Source organism: Gopherus flavomarginatus, chromosome 3 (assembly GCF_025201925.1).
Source record: "Gopherus flavomarginatus isolate rGopFla2 chromosome 3, rGopFla2.mat.asm, whole genome shotgun sequence".
NCBI lineage: Eukaryota > Metazoa > Chordata > Testudines > Testudinidae > Gopherus > Gopherus flavomarginatus.
In genome coordinates, this window is record NC_066619.1 from 127,368,151 (window position 1) to 127,391,887 (window position 23,737).

The 23,737-nt window shown below is 44.8% G+C and overlaps 1 protein-coding gene across 1 annotated transcript; it reads left to right on the forward strand.

The window, feature by feature from the left end:
• Positions 1-13,254: 13,254 nt before the first annotated feature.
• Positions 13,255-16,159, forward strand: CCIN (calicin). The gene is made up of 2 exons (XM_050943118.1): positions 13,255-13,376; positions 14,223-16,159. The coding sequence occupies exon 2, from the start codon at positions 14,361-14,363 to the stop codon at positions 16,134-16,136; it is 1,776 nt and encodes a 591-aa protein (XP_050799075.1). The 5' UTR covers positions 13,255-13,376; positions 14,223-14,360; the 3' UTR covers positions 16,137-16,159.
• The last annotated feature ends 7,578 nt before the right edge of the window (positions 16,160-23,737 follow it).

Genomic DNA, 23,737 nt, shown 5'->3' on the forward strand with positions numbered 1-23,737 from the left:
CTGTATATTTATACCTGCCTACTGTATTTTCCACTCCATGCATCCGATGAAGTGGGTTTTAGCCCACGAAAGCTTATGTCCAAATAAATTTGGTAGTCTCTGGATTTATGATACCTCTATGTGTTTCTGTTATGTATACAGAATTGCTATTCTTTAAAGCAGTGGTCCCCAAACTTTTTAGCTCGTGCCTCCCCCATCCTCACCTGCCCCACTCCCTGGAGGTGGGGCCAGGAGCAGGGCCATGGCTCTGGGAAGGGGTATGCAGACATGGGTAAGGGTTGAGGCTGAGGCCATAGCTGGAGGCAGGGGCAGGAGTCGAGCCTCGGCTGGGGGCTGAGGCCAGCAGCTGGTGCCCCAGGTGCAGGGTTGGGGCTGGCAGTCACAGCCAGAAGCAGAACTCCAGAGTGGGGCCGGCAGTCAGATCCCCAGGCGTGGGGCAGGCAGCCAGAATCCCAGGAGCAGGGCTGGCAGTTGGATCCCCAGGCGTGGGGCAGGCAGCAAGGACCCCGGGAGCAAGGCCATCAGTTGGAGCCACAGGCGTAGGGCTAGCAGCTGGGACCTTGGTCACAGGTCCGACAGCCACGCCTGCAAGTAGAGCCCTGGAGCAGGACCAGCAGCTGGTACCCCGGGCATGGGGCTGGCACCTGAGGCCAGGAGCGGAGCTGGCTGGTGCTCCCTCCCCGACCCCGTAGGAGCTGGCCCAGGCCTACGGTGATCAGACAGCAAGTGTGAAAAATAGAGACAGGAGGTTAGTGGTAATAGATACCTATGTAACACAAAGCTCCAAATATTGGGACTGTCCCTATAAAATCAGGACATTTGGTCACCCTTCTCGGGCCCCAGCCACGCCCCCCCAAATGTTCCTTTGCGCCTCCCTGTGGGAGCGTGCCGCATAGATTGGGGATTTCTGCTTTAAAGAATAGTGCTCTTGAATATAAAATTCAGCTTGTGTTATACATCACACTTTTTTATGTTGATAATGGGGCATAGGTGGGTATGTAGCCCAAATTGGTCAACCTTCAACAGGCTGCATTATATCAGCAATATAAAAGAGATCTTGGAGTCTGTGTTACCTTGACAACTTTAAAATATACTGGACCAAATTAAGCCCTGCTGTGTAAGCAGGTGCAACTTCCAGTGAAATCAACAGTTGTGCCTACTTAAACCAGAGATGAATTTGGCTTATAGAGGTGGAAGTGGCATAAATAGAGAAACTCTTGCTGTGTAAAGGTTCAGCACCCCAATGTAGCCAACATTCATGATTTTATTGGGAATATAGTGTGTAAGAATAGGGTAGTAGCTATTTAAATAGTGTTTGAGCCTCACCATTTTGCATGTTTTAGAAGCTGCCAGAACCAACCAGAGCAGCAGTATGTATATACAGTGATGCCTTAAACACAGTTATCTGGATCCTGTACTACTCGTGTAATTCCTTTATAGCATGTTTATTATGTAAAGATCAAAAGACACAACAGTGAATCTGGCAATGTTATTTTTTCAAGGGTTCTCATGGATTTCTTCAATAGTGTGTAGTTTTGTTTTTATCCAAAATGTCAGCCATCTATTCCTACCTATGGAACTAAAGCCACAGTCTATCCCTGAGGATGGCCAAGATGGCTGCCACAACCCTTTGACCTTTCAGGGAAAAGCAAAGCTGTTTCCCGCAGAGATGGCTTCCATCTCCCATTGTTTTCAATACAGGGTGGGACTCAGGCTGGCTTCAGGCTTTTTAATCACCCTATAAGGGACAAGTAGGGAACAGAATTTGGAGGTGCCAAGAATGAGAATGAATTGCCAAGAAGGGGAATGTGTTAGGAAACTAGGAAGGAATGTATCCCAGTCAGAGTTTGGATAGCAGGAGGCAGAGGGAGAGAGATGAAGGCGAAATTGGGGAGCGGGAGGCAGGCTGAGGGTTGCAGGGGAAATTGGGGAGTGGGAGGCAGGCTGAGGGCTGCAGGGGAAATTGGGGAGCGGGAGGCAGGCTGAGGGGATTGCAGGGGAATGTGGCATGGCAAAAAGTGATGGGTAGGGGAATGTGAGGGAGAAGGAAGGAAATATGGGGGTAGGTGAATGTAGGAAGTAGGAGGGAATAAGAGACTGTTGGGGAACATGGCAGGTGAATGTGAAGCTTCCTGTCCTGTCTAGAGATGGAGGGAGAGGAAGGGCATAGAATGGCAGCTCCCCAGAGTTGCCAGTTTTGGTTGTACGTATTCCTGGAGGTTTCATCACAAAACATAATCTGTAATTAAAGATTAATCTTTAATTCCTGGAGACACCAGGAAAATCCTGTAAGGTTGGCAACCCTCCATACCAAGAGGATACAGAAAGTAAGCACAGTCCTCTCGAAGCGTGCAGTAGGGACATCTGCATTTTTGAGAAGGTACTGAAGCTTGAATTTTGAACCTGAGACGGTCACACACAAATTGAGGGTGTGAGGCTTCTCCCAGGTGAAATAAACCGGAAAGCACTCGAGAAACAACATGACTTTTTTCAAAAAAGCTCATAATTTTTTGAGATCTGACTCACAATTTTCAAAGGCTTGGAGTTGGCAGTACTGGGAGATGTGTGATAGTAGCCACACTCCATGCAGTGGAACCCCCCTGCATACAGTTAGTTACTGCTGCTCTCTCCTTTTAATGAAAATTTGGAAGACTTATTAATTGTCCTTAACAAGGTAGTTCATCTACTCCCCTCTGTGATAAGTAAATAAGAACATCTGGATGCTGAGCCGCAAACAGGAGCTGCTGCCTGACACAAACTGTTAGTGAAGTGTAGCAGGGGGGTGATGAACCAGTGCAGGCAAGTGCAGTGAAATCTTGACTAAACAAATTTAAAAAGCTGACTAGAAAGAAGTGAAAAATTCAGTGATGTTCTGGGTGTAGCTGACAGGTGTGTGCGGGGACAGAGTTGTTCCAGCAGAGACAGTAGCGGAGCTGGCTGGTGTACATAGTTAAAACTATTAGTTACACTTGTCCACTTAAGCAATTAGCATCATTAAGGTTGGCACAGTACTAAGAGGTCCAGATGAATTAGGTCCCTACATTCTAAATCAGGGGTATCAAACTCAGTTTGCTTTAAGGCCTGTGCCAGTCCTCAAATCCTCCCAGCAGGCCAATAATGTCACTGAAGATGATGTTCAGAAAAGAAAATGTTTATATTGTATTTTTTAATTTGAATTTCTTAGAAATAGTAAAACTGTCAGAAAACCTTATACAATTCTTTGCCTGCCAGAAAGTTTTTAGTGTTTGCCAGACACCTGGCAGTGCTTCAGTTCTGTCAGTTTGTTGATGTTTGGCCTCCATGACTGAACAGTTGAAACCTTCAGGATTGCATTAAGGTTTGCGTCAGATAGCTATGTTCAGTATTTTGACTTGTTTATATTCATTGTGGAAAAAAGTGATGTTGTCTCCATGGCTGACTCTGCCTGGTAACTAATGATGATATCTCTGTCCCTCTCCCCCCGCCAATGGGAGCTACGGGGGGGAGGGGGTGCCTACAGCAGACATTGCTGGCTGCGTGTCTGTGTCTCTCCTCCGCGGGCCGCAGTGGGGAGGTTCTCGGGCCACAGATGGCCCGCGGGCTGGGAGTTTGAGACCCCTGTTCTAAAGGAACCAACCAGGAAAATAATGTTGAAGGTTTCTGATATCTCAGTAAGCAAAGAGTTCATACTGGAAAAGGCCAAATGTAATTCACTTATGTAAAGCCCAATCCAACAACCAATGACATAACTGAAAAGACTCCCACTGATTTCCCTGGGAGTCAGATCAGGCCCTTAGGGTGGAAATAAGGGCACACCATGAAGTGTCTGTTAAAAGTTGCTGAAACCCTGACATTCATAGTGAGGCTGATCCTGGAAATAGTGATATGGGGCCAGGTTGGAAAATATTTTGCTTTCCAAAGGGGGTTCAGGGGCAGCTTACATTGCCACTGCACATGTTGCTCAGAGTCTCTGGATATAGAGACTGATCCTGTGAAAAGCCAAACACCTTCAACTCCCATTAAAGTCTGCTGGAAATGAGGATGCTCAGGACCTCCCAGGTCAGACCCCGATAGAAGCATTTATTTTTCAGGGATGTTAATTTGTCACCTTTTATGCACATTACAGAAAGTGCAGGCAGCTCTGCCCATAGTTAAGGTTGTCTGACACTTTTCTTAAAGGACTCTGTTTTCAGTTGTTTATAACTTTGTTAAATGAATAATACCTATCTCTTAGAGCTGGAAGGGACTTTGAAAGGTCATTGAGTCCAGCCCCCTTTTGCCTTCACTAGCAGGACCAAGTACTGATTTTTGCCCCAGATCCCTGGGTGGCCTCCTCAAGGATTGAACTCACAACCCTAGGTTTAGCAGGCCAGTGCTCAAACCACTGAGCTATCCCCCACACTGCCCCCTTATCTGTTTGGTCTGAAATTTCACAAGCTGGGTGTCTGCCTCAGGCTCAGTTATTTTTCAAAATAACAGTGAAAACAGCCATTTATCAGAACAAGATTAGGGAAAATACATTATTTTGTCCATGTTAAAAATTTTTTACAGTTGTTTCATTGAGCACCCATGGCACTTCCATGCTTTCAAGCAGGAACTTGAAAATTGGCTGGTGTGTCGCTTTCATGTCAGGGGTGTTCTTTTTGCTTTTCCTATGAAAAACTGCTCAAAACAGGCCAAGTTTTGAGCCTCTGAAAAATCTCAGTTTGCACATGCTCAGCAGAGACATGTTAGTGTTTGACAGCTAAATTCTCCAAAGAGTCCATCTGCACTGAGCATGCTCCATCCCATCACAACTCCTCCGTGCCTTGGACTGTGGCGTTGGAGTAGGACTTTCCCTGCAGTTCCTCTATAGCCAGGAGTTACTGTGGTGCTGGACACAAGGAGACCTTGGTGCTCACAGCCCAGGCAGTAGCAAGGAGAAGGAGGAACTGGGGGACAGGGATTGAGATAGGGAGTTGAGGTGGGAGGGACTGGGACTCAGATGAGGCGATGGGGTGGGGACTGGCATGCGAAAATGCTGGGGTGCCTGAGATGGTATGTGGCACTGAGTGCTGATGTGGGAGACTGGGACTAGGACAAGTAGCCAGGGACAAGTAGCCTAGGGGTGCCTGGTGCAGAAGTGACAGATTCATCTCTTCTGGGACTGACCGCACCAGCTAATCGTACCGTCCCAAGGGGCCCCCCAAAGTGCAGGGCTGGGGCAGAAGTGACTGATTAGTCCCTTCCAGGACCGACCATGCCAGCCAATCGCACTGGCCTGTGGGGTCCCCCAAAGTGAGGGGTTCGGAGTGGTTGCCCCGATTTGCCCTACCCAAGGGATAGCTCTGGGGAGAGGGGAGGGGAAATTAGACCCATAACAGGGCTGGTCATAGGAGCAGGCAATCAGGGGCCCAACGTTTGGGAGCACCAAATCATCAATAAGGTGGGGTGTTGAGGGGGGGGTAGGAGGCCTTTTGGTTGGTGGGGGGCAGGGCTGAAAACTTTTTCTGCCCTGGGCAACAAAGCACCTAGGGCCCTGCATGGAGTAGGGATATGGGAGACTGGGTCAAAGAACTGAGATGGGGTAAGGGAAGACTGAACTTGGGACATGGAGTCAACTGTGGAACGGGGGGAGGCTGGAACTGGAATAAGGACAGGCTAGAGGGGATGGGGCTGAAAGGGTCAGGCTTGTGGGGAACAGTGGCAGAAGGGTCTGTAACCACTAGAGCCCCCTCCTCACACAACATGTGATGGAATTTCTGTTTTTTCAGATTGCTTTTTTTTAAACCTAGGGGAAAATATTGCCCCCCTGTTGAAAATGTGTACCTTATTTCCTGGTTTTGATTGTTTTCCTCCTTGTTCCATTAGATGACGATATGCTAATTTTAAAAGGAAATAGATTTCCTGGATGAACTGAATTTGACACTCCATGAGTTGAGTCAGCTTGGTTTTCGTGTTTAGCTTTTCCATGGTAGTGCTGTAAAATGATATAGTTTTGCATTTTTGTTATACTAATGCCAAAATACACATTAAATCACATTAGATTGTTCAGCCCAGAAAGCCCCTGGGGCTGCAGGAAGCCTGTGGGACTGAAGCTGGGGGAAAGGGAACATTATTTCACTGTAAAAATATTTTCATGGATCAGAGGCACAGAGTTCATAGAGTTCTACAGTATGTTATTTGTGAGAACCAGAGTGTCTGTATTATCTGTATCCCATTCTACGTTCCAGTACACTTCACTGAAAGTCAACATACATGGGGACCTAAAATTAGCATCCTGTTCTGGTTAGCTCCTGATATCAAGTCCCAAACAGGCCCATGCATGTGCTGCAAAAGCAGTATTGACATATGCCTTGTTCTGACCAACTCCCAAACAGAGCTTCTTTGTGGAACCTATTTCTACTAGGAGTAGGAATCAGCTGTGCACAGAGAGGCAAGGATTGCAGAAACATAAATATTGGTATCACATTCCAAAAGACTCCTTCACAACTTTTTTCAGTGTGGGCCAGTCTGTGAAGTTTTGAAGGGGTCAAATTAGGAGCAGTCAGCACCTCTTGTTAGTCGTGAGTTTTGTGTCACATTCCTCTGCAGAGTCTGGGCTTGGTTCACCAAGTTATTGTCTATACTCAAGTCTTTGTCACAAAAGCCCTTATCTATACACACACATCCTACTGTGGACACACTTGTATTAGTCTAATGGTGCCTTATGCCAGTATAGCAATACCCAGAGGGAAGGGGATTACCCATATTACCATACGGTACCTTTTTACCAATATGACTGTAGTCACACTAGAAGATGTACTGGTATAATTATATCATTAGAGAAATCACACCCAACCAAAATAGTTCTACTCGTACAAAAGACTGTGTGTAGACAAGGCCTAAGAAATACTCTAGGTATGTTTTATAAACTGTGAATACCCTTACCATAATGGAACACAGTGCCTCTGTTTGCCATCTGAAGATAATAGTGGCTTCCTAACTTTGTAATGCACCAAGATCTATGGATGATGGAAAACATGGTACAGATGCTAAGTATTATTATTTGTTTGTATAAGCTATGCAGAACAGATGGTTATTTCCATGAGCCTTCTATATTAGATGTACCAGAGTATTGTCTTAAGGGTCGTGTTAGTAGGCTAAAAGCCTCTAGGTTATGATCTCTTGAAACTGTGAATAATCAGTCACAAGACAAGGGGAAATTAAGTTTAGTGCTGTCTCTAATACTTAACAATACATACTAAGTAAAGAAGCCTGAAAATGTATAAAAATAGGAATACCTCTGTACATACACCTATTATAGAAGCACACACTTTCTGGATCTAATTTGTTAGTGATTTGGGCATGCTATTTTGTGCCCATGACAATTCCTGGGTAATTATCTATATACTACTTGTTTTTGCTGATAAGTCAAGTAGTTAGACATCAAAGCTACCATTAGTTGTGCCTGCAAAAGAGTGGGAACAAAAGAAGACAATTATTTGTGGTTTCAGAACTGCCACTTCAGAAAGAGAGGCTGAGTTGACATCTGCTTGAGAATCTGGCCCTTTTGTGTATAGGAGAAATGGTTACACTGTATATTAAGGTTACATTTATAAATAGTTGCTAGAGGGTTAGTAAAATATTAATAGATGTTCTAAGCATGTTACAGATGTGAGTAATATGTATTATAAATTGTTATAAGCCCATCATTTGAAAGGATTATAGATGGTTATAAGCAACCTATTGATGTGTTCGACTCTATAACAATTGATTAACCATTTATTAAAACATCTTTTAAGCATTTAATTCTAGAGAAACAATTTACGAATGTAAACTTAATACAAAGTGTGCTTGGAACTATGTAAATAATTACAATGAGGGGCTCAACACAATTTAATTGATTAACAAAGCAACTAATTAAAGCACCTTTATTAAACACTATTTAATAAAGGTGGAGCAGAACCATGCTCCAAACATTGTGATATTTGGAGCAGTTTCTTAAGGAAGTTGTCTGATACAGTTAGTCTCTTGTTCAGGTTCCTCTAACCACTGGTCCTCACTGCAGCTAATCTACATGTATTTACCTTCATAGTTTTAATACACCATGAAGTCCTTCTCCATTGTGTCTTGACAGATGCGCAGCTATCAGCCTTCAAGGACATTGACTTGACTGTGTGTGCTACTGCATTACAGGAAGGCTTTGGCAGGCTGGGGATGCCGTACTACCTTTCCTAGAAGATCATTAGACGTGCCAAGTTCATTCCATACAGACACACCAAGTTCTTCCCACCTCCACCGAACTAGCGCACACCCTGTGCTTGAGGCAAGTTTCCTGCCCAACCCTGTGAGTTAAATAAGTAGGTAAAAGATGCCTCAAGTACATGAATTCCCGATTTCTATGAATTACAGAGCTCCAGAACCAGTAGTTTTCAACTCTTCCAAGTTGTAGAATCCCTAATAAGCACTTTGCAATAGCAATTGTGCATTTGCTTTTTGATGAACGCTATATGCAATGGGTGAAATCCTGCCCTCGTTGAAATCAATGGGAATTTTGCCATTGACTTCAGGTGGGCCGCGTTTTCACTCAATGTGTATTGCCAATATATTTCTTTTTGTACAATCAGAACACACATATACCTTTAAGCCTTTACTTTTAGGGATAACAGCACAAGAATCACAGGCAATATTGTCCCTTCATGTTACAGCTGGAAATTGTCCCTGTCATTAGATCCCACCCAAACTCTGCCAATGCCTGACCTGAGACTGTGAGAATGTTGTGTCCATGTTTCATTCTGTGCACTTTTATTAGTACAGTTTGACTGCAAGTCCAATAATGGACCTCTTTTAAAGCTTTTATACTTTCTAGCAATTCAAAGATTCCTAAAGCCTTTGATAGATGCACATAGTTAGGTGCAGACTTTTGCAGTCTCATGGGAATTGTGAAATCTTTTCTAACTGCTTAGAGGGGAAAGTGTGAGGCTGAGTTTGATTTTTTTTTTCCCCCTATCGCAAAAGCCTGTTTGAACATTGCCCCTGAGGATCATTTGCCTAGGATCAAGGCAGCTGTCGTACATGTAGCTCCCTACCTGACACCACTAGCAGAGCACCTGTGGCCGGAACTCATGCTACACTTGTGATAACCAAGCTGAGATTTTCCCCAGACACCTTAGTCAAACGCACACTGGTTTGGATTAAAACATAAAATAAGTTTATTAACTAGAAAGGGATAGATTTGAAGTGATTATAAGTGATAGCAAACAAATAAAAGCAGATTACCTATTAAATAAACAAAACCATAAACTGAGCTCAATATACTAGATCGGTAGGATATGAATTAGCAAATTCTCACCCTGAGTGAGAAATTGGCTGGCAGATTCTTAAGGCACAAGCTGCCTTTGCTTTGCAGCTTGGGTTTCCCAGGTTTTCATACACAGGCTAGGAATCCCTGTTCGGTCTTTGTTCCTCGGATGTTTCCAGGTGTGTTGTAGGGAGAGTGAGGTACCATTGTGATGTCATTTCCCCCTTTGATATCTTCTCCCCACTTGCTGGAAAGCTCTTTTGCTGTGACCTGGGTCAAACAGTTCCCATTCTGTAGTGCTATCTCTGAGAGGTTTCTATTGTACGCAGTTCCTGCAGTAATCCTTGTGTTCGTGTGCATTTTCTCAATGAGCTATTAACATTGTTTGGCCTTTTTACTGGTGTACCTGAAAGGTTGCTTGTGGGTGTTTTCAACCTCACATGTTTCAGTAACGCATACATAGCCAAATCTCATAACTTCACATATGATGATAGCACATACAATCCAATGAGATACTGATGTCTAGCAGATCAAGACTTTTAGAATGATACCTCGCAAGGCGCACTTTGTACAAAACATATCCTAATTACATGACAGTGGTGAATAAGGGGGTGTCAGGGTGTCAAACTGCTGGCCAGTGCTGATAGGCAGCCTCCCAGAAACTTGGATAACAAAATTGCTGAGAAGCAGAAAAGCAGCTACCAGAGGAACAAACACGCCAGAGAAAGAAGCTGGTAACAAGCTGCTGCACAGTGACAAAGACCCAGAGAAAAGCCGACCTGAGCCACAGGCTGGAGAAGCCTACAGAACCAACAGAGGGAGGAAGGAGCTCAGGGGAAAGCAGGAGAATTGTGGAGGACTGATTCTGCCTGCCTGCATGAGGGGCCCTGAGCTGGAACCCAGTGGAGTGGGGGAGGGCTGGGTTCCCCCACTTACTCCTTAACAGAGAGTTAAGAGCAAAGGGGGTTCCAGGCCCTTCAAGGGTCAGGGCAAGATAAACCCCAGATAAACAGAAGGGAAGTCTGCACCACCCGCCCCCCGTGGGACAGGAATTAACATCCTTGCCTTCAGAACAGGCCTGCAGAGACTCAGACAAGAATGGTGGCCTGACCTCCTGCTCTGTTCTGAGCAGACTCTGCACAATGCTCTGTCTGTCCAAAGGGGGGTGCTGACACACGAGGAGGCGCCAGCCCACAGACCCTTACTCAAATGATTATTCCTTACTGCTGTGAGGCCAAGGAGACGGCTCTTGTGAACAAGGGTTGCAGAGTGAGCAGGGGCGGCTCTAGACATTTTGCCACCCCAAGCACAGCATCATGCCGCGGGGAACGCTCTGCCGCTCGCCTGTCCCGTGGCTCCGGTGGACCTCCCGCAGGCACCGAAGCCGCGGGACCAGCGGACCCTTCGCAGGCATGCTGCCAAAGGCATCCTGCCTGCCGCCCTCCTGACGACCGGCAGAGTGCCCCGCGCGGCATGCCGCCCCAATCACGCGCTTGACGTGCTGGGGCCTAGAGCCACCCCTGAGGGAGAGGCCTTTGTTTTGTAAAGAAAGGTTAAATGTGAGACAGTTGGAATGAAGTGTGCAAAGGACCAGAAGACACTATGAATAGGAGGAGAAGGGAAGGAATAGAGATCAGGGTGATGATTGGATGTCTTGCCTCAATATTACAACATTGTTATCTGACTTGTTTCTGATGTCAGAATCCCACAGGGGAGGTAGCAGTTTGGGAAGAGAGAAAAAGAAGGGGAATGTGATGATTGGCTGATTTATTTCTGATGTTGCAATCTCCCAAAATGCTGAGGTTTTCATAGTGTGGCAGGAGGAGGCAGAGACATGAAGTTGGGAGACTAGGTGAAGGGTCAAGAGAGAACAATACTGCTGATTTTTCTGCCCTGAGAAGGGCTAGAACACAAGTTAATTTACATATTGAACAAATCATATTACAAGGGATCACCATAAATCTTCAGTTACTTGAAGAACTGAGATTTCAAAACTGTGAACATTTTATCATGGAAGAAGATCCTTAATATTTCAGAGCAGAAAGAAAGAGGTGGGGCAGAAACAGAGAAAGAAGAGAGAGCAATCATGTGTGAAAGAGATCAGATCATGGAAAAAGAAAAAGAAAGCAGAGGGGAATTTTAAATTATCTATCTATTGATCTATCTATCAATCTATCTTGTAAATCCACTAATCTATTACTCTCTTATTTTAAAAATAGCCACTATTTTGTAGAGACACAGAAATGAATCATGTGAGCTTCTCCAGCAGGTATGAAGCCTCATGACAGAGACTGGGCCACGTCCTGCTCACTGTACTCATGTAAATACACTCTTTTTGATTCCAAATGTGAATAGACAAAATTAGGGCCCAGTCCTGCAACTACTTACTCCGAGGCCTAGTGCTTACTATGGAGTGTAATCCTACTGAAGTTAATAGAACTGTGCCGGGATAGCAAGCATTCTGGACCATGGTAACACTAGAAACTCTGAAAGACTTCCAGAAATCATATCCCTACTCATCATGGCTGGTGAAATCCAGCAAAAACTAAATCAAAATTTTTAAGAGGGAAGGCCATCTGCCCACATACCTGTAGCATCTAATAGTCCAGCCAATTTTCCAGAAACCAACTTTGGACAACAACAGTCTCACAGCTCACCACCTGCCCTACCTAAGTAAAATCATGCAAACATTATCAATGATGTAACTCCAATAGAATGTGCATTTGCCAGTATCCAAGAACCTTCACAAGCAGGATTCAGAGCAGGTCACAGTATAGAAATGGGTTTCATCGCACTTATGGTCTCCTTGTGGAGATCGCACTTATGGTCTCACTTATGGATAGAGTTGAAACCTCCATGCTCATACTTCTTGACTGATTCACAGGCGTCAGCTGCAAGGTCTTACTGATCTGCTTTCATCACTTGTGTCATAAACAGATAGTTAAGGGTTAATGTCTCTTTTACCTGTAAAGGGTTAAGAAGCTCAGTAAACCTGGCTGACACCTGACCAGAGGACCAATGGGGGGACAAGATACTTTCAAATCTTGGTGGAGGGAAGTCTTTGTTTGTGTTGTTTGTCTTGTTCGTTGTTCGCTCTTGGGGCTAAGAGGGATCAGACGTACATCCAGGTTTTCTCCAATCTTTCTGATCAGTCTCTTATGTTTCAGAATAGTAAGTAATAGCCAGGAAAGGCGGATTAGTCTTATGTTTGTTTTCTTAACTTGTAAATGTGTCTTTTCTTGCTGGAAGGATTTTTACCTCTGTTTGCTGTAACTTTGAATCTCAGGCTAAGTGGTGGGGGAGGTCCCTCTAGGCTATATGAATCTGAATACCCTGTAAAACATTTTCCATCCTGATTTTACAGAGATAATTTTTACCTTTTCTTTTTTTAATTAAAAGCTTTCTTTTTTAAGAACCTGATTGATTTTTTTTCTTGTTTTAAGACCCAAGGGGATTGGGTCTGAACTCACCAGGGATTGGTGGGGGGGAAAAGGAGTGGGGGAAGGTTAATTTCTCTTTGTTTAAGATCCAAGGAGTTTGGATCAGTGTAGCCTCTCAGGGTAACCCAGGGAGGGGAAAATCTGGGGGGAAAAAGATGAGGGGAAGGCTAATTTCTCCTTGTTTTCAGATCCAAGGGGTTTCGGTCTTGGGTTCCCCAGGGAAGGTTTTGAGGGAGCAGGAAGTGTGCCAAACATTATATTTTTGGCTGGTGGCAGCGTACCAAATTTAAGCTGGTAATTAAGCTTAAAAGTGATCATGCAGGTCCCCACTCTTTGGACGCTAAAGTTCAAAGTGGGGAAAAAACCTTGACAACTTGTCTGGGTGAGCAGTATAATTCAAATCTGGATCAAGTTGCTTCTCTCCAACAGATCAGAGAGTAGAGTTGAACAACAGCTCCTTGTCTCCAAGCCCTCACACAGGGATCAGTCCTGCCCTCTCCTTTTCAACAACCTTAGGAAAAATCATTAGGCATCATAGACTCCAGTGCTGTCAATGTGCTGATGTCACCAACAGGCTTTACAGCTCATTCTCAGCAGTGCTGGTGTCACAAAGCCTATGTGAGATGAGCCCACAGATGAGACACAGAAGTCACAATGCCTACAGGAGACAAGCACGTGACTGAAGCTCAGATCAGGTGAGACAGAAGTGATAGCTGGTAGGAAGAGGTAAACAATCTGAGGATCTTAAAAAAAATGACCCCGCCCTCCACCAAAGGCACCTGTCAAGATTACCCAGGTAACATGAAGCATTGGAGCACTGCAAGACTCATCCCTGCTTCTTGGGAACCAGATAACAACAATACCAGGAATGCCTTCTTCCACCTCTGCGGATACAGGAGACTTCACCTCTTTGATCAGATAAAGATCTCACAATCCATGTTTGTCACCTCTAAATCGGGTAATTCCCTCCACTTGGGGTGATTGATGAGGGCCAACCCAAAACTCCAGCTTGTTCATCTGGCAGCAGCCTGTTACTGAGTTGTAAGGAACACATGACACCAGAGTTCCACACTCCCCTTCTGGGAATGGGCCCACTTCAATATCCGGTCCTAACCTCAAAGTCTTTAATGGGCTGGGGCCAGGTTACCTGCTCATAAGACCACAGTGCTTCTTGGGGACACAGATGCTCCTAGAGTAAGAATATTGGCAGCTGAAGGCACGGTGAATTGGGTACTGGACCCTATACAGTGAAATAATCTACCGGGGGAAAAGAGTGCATTCCAGATCCACCACCTTGAAAGCTCGGTGCAAAATGCATGTTCCTGCAAACGCCTAACCTAGCCATAGTGATGGGGCAAAAATGATTTTATATAAACACATATATAGCTCTTACCCCAGGTAGGTGAGAGAAGACCCCAGTCTGGTTTGTCTTGTGCCTCTCTTATTTTACTATCTCCATGCCTGGATACTGCAGCAATTCATACTCTATCTATATCACAGCTAGCCAGATTGTTAAAAGACTCTTTTTCTACATGTCACAGGTGTTGAATTGTGACCTGGCTGCTATACCTAATGACATCACTCCTCTGTCACCGAGTGGGGCTTTCATAACACCTGACAAGTAGTCCTCCTACAGCTTGCACTCTCATCCCTGTTTCTTGCCCAACCATACTAAGAACATGAGGATGCAGTTCACAGAAAAGAACCACAACAGCTTGGTCCTGCAGGCCCTCAACAAGCAGAGAAAGAATAGTGAGTTCTGCGACGTGGTACTCAGCGTGGACCAGCAGGTCTTCTCTGCCCACCTCAATGTCTTGGCAGCTGTGTCTACCCACGTGAAGAATCTGATCTCAAGCAATGACATGAAGATAGGTGATGAGCTCTTTATCATCATCGATGCTAATTTCCTGAATCCTACCTTGGTAGAGCAGCTACTGGACTATTTCTACACTGGTAAGGTGTTGGTGTCTGAGAAGAATGTGGAGGAGTTGCTGAAGGGGGCTAACTACTTCAGCTCAGAGTCTCTAAGAGCCCACTGCTCTGACTTCCTCCTTAGGTCCCTCAAAAAGAACAACTGCCTGTGCTACCTGTTCCTAGCCAACACTTATGAGCTGAAAGAGGTGGCAAACAGTGCCTACGCTGGTATCCGTGAGAACTTCCACTACTGGTCGGGCCCAGAGGGGATTTCAGACCTCCTGTGCTGTCCCCACCAGATCTTTGGCAAGCTGCTAAGGGACGAGAACCTCCACGTGCAGAACGAGGACCAAGCCTTTCTTGCTCTGCTCCAGTGGGTGAAACACAAACGGGGAGAAAGAGATAAGTATTTCAAAAAGTTCTTCCCCTACATTCATTTAACTGGTGTCTCGACCAAGACGCTGCTGGCTGCCAGCCACGAAGTGCTGCTGTTTGAAAGTCACTCTGGCCCCCTGGCCCAGATGGAGACCATTTTGAGTGACAGAAAGCAAGAAAGTCCTCAAAGTCTGCTGCTTTTCCAAAGAAAGGGGGCCTTAATGGACTCAGTGGTGATTTTAGGAGGCCAGAAAGAGCATGGTAGATTCAATGATGGGGTTTTTGCTTACATTATTGAGGAGAACATGTGGCTAAAATTAACGGAGATGCCGTATAAAGCAGCCGCTCTCAGTGCAGCTGCAGTAGGGAGGTACATCTACGTCTCTGGAGGAACAACAGAGCAGATATCTGGCTTAAAGACTGCCTGGAGGTATGATATAGATAACAACTCCTGGACTAAACTGCCTGATCTGCCCATAGGTTTGGTCTTCCATACCATGGTGACGTGTGGGGGAGTGGTGTACTCTGTAGGAGGCAGCACAGCCCCAAGAAAATATGTCTCTAACATCTACAAGTATGACGAGAGAAAAGAGAAGTGGACGCTGGCTGGGAAGATGAGCATTCCTATGGATGCAACTGCATTGATCACAAAGGAAGACAAGTCTATTTTTATTGTGACGGGAAGATGCCTGGTCAATGGGCGTTTCTCCCGAGTAGGGATAGTGGATTGTTTTGACACTCAGACAGGAGAAGTGGTACAGTACCTCACCTTTCCCATTGAATTCAATCATAAACCTTTGTTGTCTTTTCAACAGGACAACATCCTGAGCATACAGAGCCACAAACAAAGTCTGAACATAAACCTGCAGAAGATTAAAGCCAACAAGTCCACGAACACTGTGCCTCTCTTGCCAGATAACTATACTTTGGATTTGTCTCATGCAGTATGCTCTGTTGGTGACAACAAGGTGTTCGTGTGTGGAGGCATCATTTGTGCAGGTGAAAAGCGTCCTGAAGATTATTCTGTCAATCCAAATGCCTACCTGTTAGACCAAAAGACAGGGGAATGGAAAGTTTTATCTGATCCTCCGGAAGCTCTGGATTGCCCAGCTTGCTGTACAGTTAAACTACCTTGCAAGATTCTCCGAAAAATTGTAATAAGTTAATTTGGAAAAAACAAATACAATTCCTAGCAATAAAGAATGATTGAATCGCTGATACAAACAAATGATACATTATTAATTCACTTTGTTTCTTTATGTCATAGCAGATTCGAGTGGATGTTACTATTTAGCATGCCCATCAGTGGTCCCTCATTCCAAGGAACAGTCACTTATTTGTATCCCAAAATTACAAATGTGATGTTCCTTCACTTTGAAGATTCTTTATTTCAGCAATAGAGAATCATGGGCCTGAGATTATAGAAAGAGTTCTTAAACTGAAAGGAGTCTGACAGTGTTTTACATTTCATGCATGAATATTTTTGGGTGCCCCTCATTTTGGGTCTCGGTCACACATTGCCTTCCATATTTGGGTCTGGCCACGTTCAAAAGAATGCTGTGCAACAAACGATATCTACATCTATTTACAAATCAAGGGCCTGCTCTTGTTCCCATGGAAGTCAATAGTAGCTTAAAAAAAAACCTAGATAAATTCATGGAGGATAGGTCCATTAATGGCTGTTAGTCAGGATGGGCAGGGATGGTGTCCCTAGCCTCTGTTTGCCAGAACCTGGGAATGGGCGACTGGGAATGGATCCACTAGATGATTACTTGTTCTGTTCATTCCCTCTGGGGCATTGGCCACTGTTGGAAGACAGGATACCGGGCTAGATGGACCTTTGGTCTGACCCCATATGGCCGTTCTTATGCTTAGTCATTGACTTACATGGAAGTAGGATCAGGTTAGGTGTTAGAAGATATGTTAATATTCAAAGGAGGTATATTTAGTTGATATGGTTGGGTAGTCAGGGAAAACTCAGAGTGTAAAAAATACAGTGGTGGCCAGAGAGTAGTACGGGGATATGGAGTGTGTTATTAGCTTGATCCAGGGTGCTGACGTGACTCAAGAGCCTCGTCTATGCTACAAAGTTATGATGGCTGCTAGCAATGGATCTTCCCGAACAGATGTTGATAATGCTTTCAGGGCTAGTGTCGATGGTACAGAACTGTTTTCCTCACGGTTATAGAAAGTGTGATTGAGATGTACCAAGAATATTTGAGGCCTTGATGGACTCAGGAATGATTTTAGAGACTTAGAAGGAGCACGGTAGGTGGATTGATGAGGATTTTTTCTTACATTATGGAGGGGGACATAAGGCTGAAACTAAGGGCATGTCTACAATAGAGCTGGAAGATGTAATTTCCAGCTTGAGGAGACATACCCGCGCTAGGTCTGATCAAGCTAGTGCACTAAAAATAGAAGTGTAGCAGTCGCAAGTACAATCCCATCTGAACCCAAGGCATGCAAGGTGGCTAGTATCAGAGGGGTAGCCATGTTAGTCTGGATCTGTAAAAGCAGCAAAGATTCCTGTGGCACCTTATAGACTAACAGACGTTTTGGAACTAGCAAGGTGGCTAGTTCCTTCTGCTGCTGTGGCTGCACTTCTGTTTTAGCTGGTATTTCTCCTCAAGCTGGAAATTACACCTCCAGCTCCTGTGAAGGCATAACCTGAAAGAGATGCAAATAAAGCAAGACTTATTATTTGCAGTGGTGCTGAAATTGCTCTTATCCTACCTACACTAGAAGTAAAACCCTTTTTATCACCAGTTCAGAGGGTTCCATTGCGGACAAGTGTTGGCAGGAATGGGCCAGTTTCCCAGTGTAGATGGAGTTTTATTCTTTGCTCTCTGCCGGCTGGGCACTGGATTATGTGACATGAGTTGAGGTATCAGTCCTGTTACTAGTAGATAGGTACTTACATCAGAAACCATCAGCACTGTCCTTAGCAGCTTCAGCGGGGACCCCAAGAACTCAATGCTATGGAGAATGACTCTCTCCCACTCAGGTCAAGGTTGAAGCAAGCTGGCAGGCCAGTTACTCAGGCCACTGATATCAGTAGGACTACTCACATGTGTAAAGATAAGCATGTATGTAAGTGCTTTGCTGAATGGGGCCTCAGTGTTATCCTTCGCAGATTTAATTCACTAACTCGTCATTAAGGAAGTATTTCCATGTCACTGTCAATATTTAGATTCACTGGTGTTGTGCATTCTTTCGTATTGTGGATAGGTTGGGGATAAAGTAAGTCTATTTAGATGGGAATTTGAAGTTGCTTACATTCCCCAGTGGAGTTCCTCCATGTTGTAGTACTTTTATTCTTTATAATGCAGCCTTTCCCCTGAGGAACAGATCATTCAGTTACTTGAAAAAGTGCTTCAGGTATGGCTGCAAACAGGTAACTTGTTCTTATTTCTTAGTAGATACTTATTTCAAGCTAATAGCATTTTATACAGAGTTGAAATTGCTGCCTGCTGGTCTCTTCAGCATCCGTTCTCATGCTGTATGAGCATTTCTGATAGCTCCCTGCAATGATTGCACGGTGATGGGGGAATATAATCTTTATTAGGAAATGCTGTGAGAATCAGTTTTCTTTCTTCATTTCCTTGATTCTGCATTATTCTTGCTGAGAAGCAAATACTCTGAAGAGAATAAATGGAAAATCCAGGGAGAATGCCAGTTTGGTGACATTTTTTAATATTCTAAGGAAATCTGCGGAGCCTAACACTACTGTTTCTTTATCCGTATCCTCTGCCTCCTGCGCTGGCTGTTCTTAGACTGTGAATTCCTCCATGCACGTGCTGTCCCTTCTTGAATGTTTGTCCAGTGCCTAGCACATCATGAGCACTGCTGTAAATAAATGATCATGATAACATGCGATTGCCCCACGCATCCGAGATGGAACCAAATCTCATCACTTCTTTGTCCAAAAACATCTCTAAAATCCATCCATTTCCTTCTATCCCGTCAGCCAAAACTCTCACCCAGGCTCTCATCATCTGCTTCCTTGGTTATTGTAACTCGCTCTGCATGTCCAAACACTCACATTGGCCTCTTCCAGTCCAGTCACAGAACAGCTGTTAAGATTGTGAAACTACCAGGCAAAGAAACAATGTCACTCCCCCTGTGACTCATCTGCTAGCTTCCCTGCCTCCATTCCATTACTTCAAGCTCGTTGTCCTTGCCTTCAAAAGCCTCTTTACTTATTCTCCCTGGCCTCTTTTCACATTGCCTCACTTCTTTCCCTGTTGCTGCTGGTGCCATTTGCCTGCTTATCTCTGTGCTTTTTTCCACCCCACCCCCTATGCATGGAATGCCCTTTCTGAGCTGGTCCAGAAAGCCACTTCTTTCTCCTCATTCGCATACCTCCTGAAAACCCACTGTTACTGTAACCAAAACCTAACCAGTTTATAACAACAGCAAGGGTACAGAGTTATTGGGATAGTCGACATATCTATGCCAAAAAGAAAGACTATACCCCCACCCTGGATCACTTAGTACACCTCTACCCCAATATAACACTGTCCTTGGGAGCCAAAAAAATCTTACCATGTTATAGGTGAAACCACGTTATATCAAACTTGCTTTGATCTGCCGGAGTGCGCATCTCCCCACCCCACCCGAGCACCGCTTTACCGCATTATATCCAAATTTGTGTTATATCGGGGTAGAGGTGTACTATCAAAATGTTGCTTATGACTGTGACGTTACAGTCTATATGATTTTATAAAAATATGCTAATGAGTGAATATAATGTAGCTGAAATATGCTTCATGCAAAGTGTGTCTTGTAAGGTATCGTTACAAAGCTTATAATCTACTGACTGTGATCATCCTATTTGTATAAAGGTAACACTCTTGTATCTGAAACTAGAAATATGAAATATAACTCTGAGAGCCTATTGTAGTTATGCAACGTGTGGGCCATTAATGATGGTTTGAGATCTTGATGACTCCCATTAACCAGGACAGTTGTCTGCAGATGGGTGCTTTACCTGTAAATCTTCCTGTATATGTGTGTGCTGGCAAGTGAGCAGTGAAGTCTTGCAGTGACATGTGATCATGTCACCGGAACTGGAATCCATCTTTAACCTGGTGTCTTTCCATTGAGAAGGAGGGGGTGGAAACCCAGAGGGGGACAAAGGATTCCCACCTTATGCAAAAGATATACAAAGGGGTAGAACAGAATAAAGAGGGAGAGGAGCCATCATGAAGAATCCCGTAGCTACCACCTGAGCTGGAACAAGAGCTGTACCAGGGGAAAGGATTGTGCCCAGACCTGGAAGAGGTCCAGTCTGAGGAAAAAAATTTACTGAAGCATCTCTGAGTGTGAGATTATCTGTATTCAGTTCGATTAGCCATAGATTTGTGCATTTTATTTTATTTTGCTTGGTGACTGACTTTGTTCTGTCTGTTACTACTTGGAACCACTTAAATCCTACTTTCTGTATTTAATAAAATCACTTTTTACTTATTAATTAACTCAGAGTATGTATTAATACCCGGGGGAGCAAACAGCCGTGCATCTCTCTCTATCAGTGTTGTACGGGGCGAACAATTTATGAGTTTACCCTGTATAAGCTTTATACAGGGTAAAACGGATTTATTTGAGTTTAGACCCCACTGGGAGTTGGGTATCTGAGTGTTAAAGACAGGAACACTTCTGTCAGCTGCTTTCAGTAAACCTGTAGCTTTGGGGCAGGTAATTCAGACCCTGGGCCTGTGTTGGAGCAGACGGGAGAGTCTGGCTCAGCAAGATGGGGCTGGGGTCCTGAGCTGGCAGGGAAAGCAGGAGCAGAGGCAGTAGCGTAACTAGTGGGATTCAGCGGAAGCAGCTGCTTCCACTCAGGCCGGCAGGCGCGGAAGTGGTGCCTGCCGGCTGGAGGAGCCACAGAGCAGCAGCGACAGCACAATGCGGAAGCTGCACAGCCGGAGGAGCCACGGGGCAGCAGGCCGGCTCGGAAGCGCAGGAGCGAAGTTGAGCGGGGAGAGAGGGGGTCCGGTCTGGGGGCGTGGCCAGAGGAAGAGCTGGGGGGGGGGCGCCTCTTTTATGTTTTTTGCTCCTCCTACCCTGAAAACCCGGCTACGCCACTGGGCAGAGGTCGTCTTGGCACAGCAGGTGGCAGCTTCCAAGGGGGTTTCTGTGATTCAGCCTATCACAATGACCATAAAGCTCCCTTATTTGTATGTTATCCTTTTTCCACCTTCCATCCATGTGAAATCTTTTGAGTAGGAACTGTGTCTTGTATCTTTGGAAAGTGATTAGCACATTGTAGGCACTGGGAGAAACAGAGAATAGTGATTGAGAAGTTTAGATACACCCTTCTCTCCACTCCACCTTGGTCATCCACATTTAATTAACTCTCAAGATGACAAATCTATCTGAAATGTTGAGTCATATCCAGGTCCACTGGAGCGGGAAGGGGAATTGTAGTGGAAAGAAATGGATATTAAGGAATTGTGTGGTAAGTAAAATATGGACTGTTCTTGTAACAGAAAAGCTTTCACAGCAAGTACATGCGTAAGAGATGTGCCAAAAAGAAGATGGGTATTTAGAAATTGGATCACTCTTTTTAGCATACTCAGAGAATCTAGAATCTTTAGCCAGGTTCACTGAATATTAACCTGATTCTGAATAAGTAATAAGGAATATATGTTGTAATATGTTAACATTGTATTGTATCCAGTGGCATAGCCAGGTGGAGGGAACAAGGGGAGCAATAAAAAAAAAGGCGCCACCCTCTGCGGTGCTTTTACTCACCCAGCGGCGTTCTGGGTCTTCGGCGGCGGGCCCTTCACTCGCTCCAGGTGTATTCGGCGGCACTGAAGGTCCCACAGCCGAAATGCTGCCGAAGACCTGGAGCGACTGAAGGTCCCACCGCCGAAGACACAGCGCACCACCGAGTGAGTAAAATAAAATCGCCGCTGTGGGTGGTGCCTTTTTTTTTTTTTAGTGCTCCCCCAGGTGACTAAAAAGGCGCCAAGAAATTGACAAGGTGCCACTTGTGCTCAGTGGGAGAGCAGGGTCCCCCACTCCCCCCCCAGCTATGCTACTGATTGTATCTTTGCTTTAATAAAAAGGTTCAAAAAAGAAAGAAAGAAAGAAAATCTGATATAAACAAAGTCTCATCTTTTTCAAAGTATGTATCAAATGGCTCTAGCTAAACTGGGGAATATATACAAATTAGTTGTCAAAGATTTTAAGGGGGGAGGGATAGCTCAGTGGTTCAAGCATTGGTCTGTTAAACTCAGGGTTATGGGTTCAATCCTCAAGGGGGCCATTTAGGGGATTTGGGGCAAAAAATCTATCAGTACTTGATCCTGCTACAAAGGCAGCGTACTACATTCAATAACCTTTCAGGGTCCCTCCCAGTTCTATGAGAGAGGTATATCTCCAATTATTTATATGGATTAGGAGTATAATCTATAGTCCATGGAAGTCAGTAGGAATCTTTCCATTGACTTCAATAGGGTTTGGATGAGACCCTAGTCACCTATGCCCACTTAATGTTAACTGTCATCAGTTTTTGATTTCTGAACCCCCCAGCTCTTGTGCATTACAGTTCTGTGAATGCCAGTCATTTTCTAGATAAATGCCAGTTGTAGGCAGAGGTGAAAGTAAGAAAAATTAGTTACCAGCACGGGGCCCGGCTCCAGGCCCCCACAAGGGCCAGGGCCTCAGGTGGAAGGGCTGGGACCAGGGGGTCAGCCTCCCCCTGACAGCTCTTCCACATTGCCCAGCTTGTGCCACCCAGGGCAATTTAAAGGGCCCAGGGCTCTGGCCACTGCTGCAGTAGCCCCAGTCGGGAGCCCCAGGCCCTTTTAAATCATCAGGCTCCAGGGCAGCTGCCCCTTTTGCCCCCCCCCACAATCAACAGCTCTGCGGGGTGCAAAAGGGCAGCGACATTAAAGTGCTGTTGTGGTACCAGCAGCCACTTCTTACCGGTATGCCGTACCAGCCCACTTTCACCTCTGGTTGTAGGAAGCCTGTCTCATTTACATGCCTGAAGAATTTTAGACAGCTGGTAAGGGTTCGTTTAAAATCCCATACAATAATCTGAAAAAGACATATTCTATTAAATGAATCATTTCTGAAGTAGACAGCCTTTAGAAACGTTAAGTAAAGACTTAATCAACACAATGTCTTTCCAGTGATAGTGGGCACATGTTTACAAATCCCACATTCTCAGAGATGCCTGAATATAGTTGCTCAATTACTATTTATATTATCGAGAGTTACTCATTTAGCCTCCCTGTACAAAGCTTTACCTGCAAGTGTGAAATATAAGTGGATGGAAGAAGAAGGGGAGCCCTGCTTTCAGCAATGGAGATGGGGTGCACTGCCTAAATCACTTATCTTTGGGGCAGCAAAAGCAGAAGTTGGTTGTTAGAATGATGCAAAAAATATTTCAAGGTGCAATTCAAGATAGTTCCACTTTTATCCTTCAGCCCTGGGCCATGTCAAATCATTCATGGAGGGGATTCTTCATCACCCCCTCACAGAGCATCAATTTTTAAACCACGGATTAATTTAAGCCATTCTGATGTAGATGAGATAGCAATTATCCTGTGTGCTAAATGTGAAAACTATTCAAAGATTCACTGGCATCTTATGCAAAATGTATTTAGAGACAGTTCTGGTTATTTGTTATATATTCCCATCTTCCCCATTCTTTGTTGTTAGAAGCATTTGCAAGGAATCAGGATCTTCTTAAGAAGTCTTCTTTTCCTGATCTTGACTCCTCACTATCATGTTGTTTGTGAGAATT